General features: G+C 41.3%; 3 protein-coding genes across 3 annotated transcripts in view; 2 read left to right on the top strand and 1 right to left on the bottom strand.

Moving 5' to 3' along the window:
- Positions 1–338: 338 nt before the first annotated feature.
- On the top strand, positions 339–1,226 carry LOC111335403 (uncharacterized protein K02A2.6). The gene has a single exon (XM_022941296.2). The coding sequence runs from the start codon at positions 339–341 to the stop codon at positions 1,224–1,226; it is 888 nt and encodes a 295-aa protein (XP_022797031.2).
- Positions 1,227–3,040: 1,814 nt separating this feature from the next.
- Positions 3,041–3,929, top strand: LOC148722946 (neuronal acetylcholine receptor subunit alpha-5-like). Its single transcript, XM_088734375.1, is given in 2 exon segments — positions 3,041–3,580; positions 3,582–3,929. Coding segments are annotated over 2 exon segments (888 nt in total).
- LOC148722947 (uncharacterized) overlaps positions 3,376–6,383 on the bottom strand; it is a 9,544-nt gene continuing 6,536 nt past the window's right edge. Inside the window, exon 4 of the mRNA XM_088734095.1 lies at positions 3,376–4,354. Within this exon, the coding sequence (XP_088590221.1) occupies positions 4,213–4,354 (142 nt within the window). The 3' untranslated portion in view covers positions 3,376–4,212. The remainder of the gene's footprint in view (positions 4,355–6,383) is intronic.

The raw sequence follows: 6,383 nt of genomic DNA on the forward strand, positions 1-6,383 counted from the left end.
GAAATTAAATACATTCAAGGCAAAACAAACGTTGTAGCAGATACCTTATCCAGAGTCTGCTGCATGGAATCCCCCAACGAGGATTCAAAAACACCGCTACTTGAAGTTGATGCCATTAGCCATACCTTGCCCGCTAGCCCAGCTAAACTGGATGAAATACGAAACCACACAAGTCAAGATATTGTGCTCAGCCATTTGAAGGATGTCATTCATCAAGGATGGCCTGAATATCCAAACGAATGCCCTGCTAACCTGAAAGAGTTTTGAACTTCAGAGAAGATCTAAGTGTTGAAAATGGCCTCATCTTGAAGGGACATCATCTTCTGATTCCAAGCAACATGCGTCCTCAGATACTTCAGATTATTCACCAAGGCCATCTGGGGGCAGAAACGTGTAACTTGAAAGCGAGAGACTGTGTTATTTGGCCAGGTATCTCAAAGGATATTAATGAAATGGCTTCCAACTGCGCCACTTGCATACAGTTTTCTAAACGCCAACCAAAGGAACCCTTACACCCTCACTGTATACCCAGTTTTCCTTGGCAAAAACTTGCCACCGATTTGTTCGACTACTTAGGCGCCCAATATCTGTTGGTAACAGATTATTACAGCAAGTACCCCGTCGTGAGAAAGCTGAGCTCCACTACATCTACTGCTCTCATTAACCACCTCAAGTCAATGTTTGCAGAAAATGGGGTACCAGAAACCTTGATATCTGATAACGGCCCACAGTACAACAGTCAAGAATCTGCAGCCTTTTGCAAGCAGTGGGGCATTGACCATGTGACAAGCTCGCCACTGTATCCAAAAAGCAACGGCTTCGTAGAGCGGTCAGTCCAGACAGTAAAGAACCTTCTACGAAAAGCAGAAGCCTCGGGACAAGACCCTTACTTAGCATTTCTGACATACCGGACCACGCCTGTAGACAGCAACTTACCGTCACCTTCTCAGCTGCTGAACCGTAGAGCTTACCGCACACAACTGCCATGCAGTGGCCACCTCCAACGTTTACAAGCTTTTGATAGCAACAGAGAGCAACTACAAAATCGACAGGACACCCAGAGAAACAAGTACGACCGCCAAGGGACACATACGCTTCGACGACTAAATCAAGGCGAGCAAGTAGTCGTGTTCCAACCACAGACCAAGGAATGGATTCCCGCAGAGGTAAAGGAAGAGACCAGTAAACCAAGGTCCTACATAATGAAGACAACGAGTGAGTCTTAGCTAAGACGCAACAGAGTCCAGCTAAAGCCTTTACCTTTCCAGAAAACACCAACAACCTGTAGAGAACAAGTTATTAGCAACCAGGAGAGTACACTGCCGGACAGCCATGAGACAAAGCCCTTACCTCTTCAGACGTCATCATCAGAATTACCTCAGGCGCCTGCCAAGTCACCGTTACCTTCCAACCAAGGCAGTAACAAGTTGCCGAGGACAACCAGGAGTGGCCGCATTGTAAAGGAGCCATCTAAACTAGACTTATAAGCGTCCTTTTGCTGTCCGAACGCTGATGAATAAACACTCAGAGAAACACTTATAAACTCTGTTTTTATTGTTATTTTTGTTGTTTCTGTTTTGTTCTCTCTTTTTTTTTTTTCTTTGGCTGTTACTTTTTGTTAGAAACTTATATTTCTGTTTTTAGCCTTTCTTAGGGTGGAGATGTTACATTAGCTAAGCTTACGCAATAGTCTAGCGCATGCGCAGTGAAGAGACTAAGCACATGTTCGGGACACAAAGTTTATATTCCTTAATCTGAGATAACTAAATGAAATTATCAAAAGCAGCATATCCTTTTACAACATCGATTTGTTTACATCTGAGTGAGTGTTACATTTGCATATTCTGCTCCATTTTAATAGTCGTTTGTACGCATTTTCCGTCCTGTCATGATGAGCTCAAGGCCTTCGCTCTTTAATATAGTTGTATATTGATAGTTTGCCTGAAGTTTCATTCATTTACTCTGTCTTCCATTAATTACTGCGTTGTTTACTCATTCATTCATTTATTTTCTTTCTTTCTTTTAATCATTCATACATGTATTTATTAACTTATTCATTAACTTGGCCAATAGAGCAAACGGAGAAATGAACGATCAAGGGTGACGAATAAATAAACCTATGCGGTAGCAGCTGTGACAACCACAAATTCGAAAATAGAGAGAATGGGGGACATGATAACATTATTAGATGATTACTTTGAACTAATTTCTCTCAGTTGCTGTAGCATTAAAATTTGCAGAGGTGGCATATTCTGTTCCTCGAATGGAAGAAAGGTTATGGAGGTATTGATCAAATCACCGTGAACCCAACGGAAATATGGGTGCCAGATACCGTCCTCTACAACAAGTAAATTACTTTTTGGGTTTATGTAGGAGTGTTATCCTCGATCCAATCTTATACACACTCAGTCGGATGAATGTTGACTCCATCCAATTAACAATAGATCTATCAATTCAGTCAGGTAGCCAAATATTTGTTCGTTAAAAGGTGTATCAATCAATCAATCAATGAGTTACTAATCGTAGTCGTCAGTCATCGATTGAAAATAAATCAACTGAACAGAGAGTTCTTCCTTATTCTTGTTGCTGAGCGACGATAAACAGGTTCGGAAAGCTGTTCACAAGAAACTGTTCAAGAACTGGGCTGTGGTTGATAGCAGTGGAAGGTGCACTTGGAGTTCGATAGCAAATCTTGAAAGCAGTATGCTAGTTGCAACGTGGAAGTCAGCTTGTTTCCTTTCAATAAGCAGAATTGTTCTCTTATTTTCGTATCGGCGAATTATGGAAGCACTGTGGTAGAAATCCATTCCATGCCCCCATTTGGTAGTTACCTTACACTTGTTTATTATTTGCTTACTAGAAAACGAGTTTCTGGTTATACTTTCGCTTATACATTTACTGCATGATGTTTTTACATTTAAGCTTTCCGGAAAAATTCTGGCGTCTAAATGGATTGTTTATTTCATCGCCAATTCTAGGAAGAGCAGCAGTATCCTGAATAATGATTTGAATTTCACATTTGTCCCTCTCAAGAAAAGTGATGAGTGCCCTTTTTCTCTTCTTTTCCTTTGATTTCTCATTGTTTCTTCGATTTCTCGAGTTTTTTCTTTTCTTTTCTTTTCCAGGGAGACCAAAACTTGGAAAAAACCAGTTCGATGACAATGAAGAAAGGGATTATCTGGACAGGAATATTTTGAGAAGGATATCTCAACAACATGGGGATGCAAGACACGAACACTCTCTTATAGAGTACACATTAAAGATCAAGCGAAGGCCCCTTTACTACACCATGCTGATGATAATGCCTTGCGTCGTTTGCACTCTTTTGGTTCTAGCCAGTTTCGCAATTCCTCCAGAAATTTCTGAACGGATTGGTTTTTGCTCCACCGTCATGCTTTCAATCAGTGTTTATCTTCTCATTATGGCTGATATGCTCCCAGAAAAGTCGGATACGCTACCCATTCTTGGCATTTACTACATCATCACCATGCTTGAGATAACACTGCCAATAATTGGTACTATCATTGTCTTCAGGATCTACCATTCCGTGAGTGAACCTCCCAACCGTTTCAAAACTCTTTAAAAAAAAGCGCTAAGCAAAGAAACTGAAGAACGTAAGTGTTGAAAGCAAGTGGAAAATTACAAAACTTTTCAGAAACAATGCTGTGAACACACATGATGGCAATACTGTCGGAAGTGATGCAGAAACGAATGTTACTCAGGTCCCAGTTTATCCGGAGCTAAAGAAGATTAAGATAAAAGGCGAGGGAAATAACATTGAGCTAATAAAAGATTACAATCGAAAAATCTGGCGCTCAATTGCTGTTACTTGTGATCACCTTTTTTTCTGGCTCTTTTCGATCATTTTCATCGGGTCCACTGCATTTGTGATACTGTTTCGTGGTACTTTTAAGGTTTTGTTTGAGTGAGACGGATTATTATTATTTTTTTTCATTAACGTGAGAACTCTTCCAACTGTGGTGCTTTGTTTATGTAAATTCATCTGCTACCCTTTTCACTTACTAATTTTGTTGGAGCGGACGCTTAGATGCCTACGATAAGGATAATGAAGTCATCACCTATCAATCTTAGGCATTCTGTGCCTTTTCAACTAACATTGGAGTGAAACCAGTTGAGGATTTATGAGTTGTTAGATTCTCTAAGTCTAAGCATATTGGTCCCTGACTCCTTCAGTTCCTTCTCGTTGAGTTTTCACTGAATATAACACCAGGCGTTGTACTTGTTGCCTTTGCTCTTTTTACTGGACGATCCAATAATGCCAACATAATTTCCGCAACCATTCTTTTTTGTTTGCATTGGAAAACGAGCGGTGGCATCAATGAGCCATCCATATCTGAAAAGCAAAAGGAGAAAAGATTGCTGACAAAAGCAACTCAGTGTTGGAGTTGGAGAAGACAAACAGCTTCAAAAATACACCAAGATCCAAGATTTTTTGTAGCTGATTTGTGTGCCCAGATGAAAGGAAAGGCCACGTAGAGATTTACGGCTTTCTCAGAAAACGTGCAGCACGTGAAATCTGTTAAGGATACTACAAACGATTCATTTAGCAGAAGTCGAATTTGATCTCTCTTTTACGTATTACTTTAGTTGCGGATGTGGTTACGTTGTTGTCTATTGTCTATTGGTTTGTAATCAGATATTTTAGCGTCCCCACCCACGTATAAAAGCCTCGGATAGCGTCCCTTTAGCCAGTGTGTGATTGTATTTCGCCTTGTCCATTTCTCTATTTGTTCGATTCGCTGTTTTTGGTTCCTAACTTTTGACCCAAGCGGGACCAATATGTGAGTAATTTTGTTAGCTTCCTTTTTTGTCTAGTTTTCTTATTTTGGATGGAAGTACGCTAACGTACAGGGTCGTACAATAGTACAATTTATTGTTTTTAATCTAAAAGGGAGTGAATCAAAGAAGGAGACGATAAGCTAGGAACGCCCAAATGGTTAATCTTGTGATCGATTTTGAATTCTCGAGTTATTTTGATGTAGATTATTATGATTTTCGTGAACTCCTGTTGATTATTGTTACTTTTGGTCGCGTTATCGACGGAGGAAGGTTAATTGCTCCAAGCGTTTTTGATCATGAGTTACGCAACGTTTCAAGTAAATTGATAGGAATTCGTTGCATTGTTATTTCAGTAAATGGCTTGAACCCGGGGGTAACATGTGTAGGTGTAGTCTGATCGTCCGGGTGAGTGTAGTCCTGAGAAGGACTGTTGTCGGTGGCAGTGACTGACGTTTCGACAACCTGCGCGGAAGTCATCATCAGAGTCAAATGAATGATTGTTGTCAGTAGAATGTTCTTATTCCAGTTCGTGTGAAATGATCGGTTGGTTTTGCCCTGATGTTATTGGCTGTAAGACTCAAGTGACGTAAGTCGGTCGTGATTGGTCTGTTTCGATCTGTCGGTAAAGTTAGGTCGTTTTTTTTCGGTCGTTTGTGATGTTTATGTCGTGAATGAGTCGTTTGTATGGGGCGGGTAGTTGTTGACATCTGTTTAGGGGAGTCTGTTCTAAGTTAGTAAACCAGCTTTCCAGAGTCAGTCGTTGAAAATAGTCAGTGCTGTAGGTTAGGCATTGCGCAGAGTCCCAGTCAATGTTGTGGTTGGTAAGTCGATGGTTTTCAGCAATGTGATTGCTGACATCACCTTTCCTGGTCGCCCGTCTGTGTTCAGTCAGTCTTGCTGTGAGGTTTCTGCCAGTCTGACCTATGTAGGAGGCTTGGCAGTCGGAAAAATTGATCTTATAAATCGTTCCCTGTCTGTTCCTCGGTTCGTCTTTGTCTTTAACGTTGGTTAGTAACTGACGTAGTGTGGTGATGGGTTTGTGGGCGACGCGGATATTGAAGGGTAGTAAGATGCGCGAGATGTTTTCAAACATGCCTTTTATGTACGGTATGGTTGCTGTAGTCGTAGGGGTTGCGGTGTCGTTTGTTTCGGTAGTGCTAGTGGGTCGGTGAGTGTTTCGTCGGATGAAGTCGTTGTTGTAGTTGTTCTTCGTAAAAACACGGTGAAGGTATTTGTTCTCGTCGGATAAGCTGTCTGTCGAGTCACATACTAGTTGTGCGCGTTGTGTTAGAGTTCTGATAGTTGTGGCTTTGTGTGATGTAGGGTTGTAGGATGACTCGTCTAGTAATCTGTCGGTGTGTGTCGGTTTCCTGTAAACCGTCGTTCGTAATGAGTTGTCATTGTGGCTTACCAGGCAGTCTAGAAAAGGAAGTTTGCCATTTTCTTCGACTTCTCTGGTAAACTGTATGTCAGTGTTTTGTTCATTAAGGTGGTTGTGGAATGCGTCAATTTCGCCGTGTCGAACGGCGGTAATTGTGTCGTCAACGTAACGTAACCAAAGCGGTATCCTTTGTCGGCAAGTC

The sequence above is a fragment of the Stylophora pistillata genome, chromosome 9 (assembly GCF_964205215.1).
Source record: "Stylophora pistillata chromosome 9, jaStyPist1.2, whole genome shotgun sequence".
In the NCBI taxonomy this organism is placed as follows: Eukaryota; Metazoa; Cnidaria; class Anthozoa; order Scleractinia; family Pocilloporidae; genus Stylophora; species Stylophora pistillata.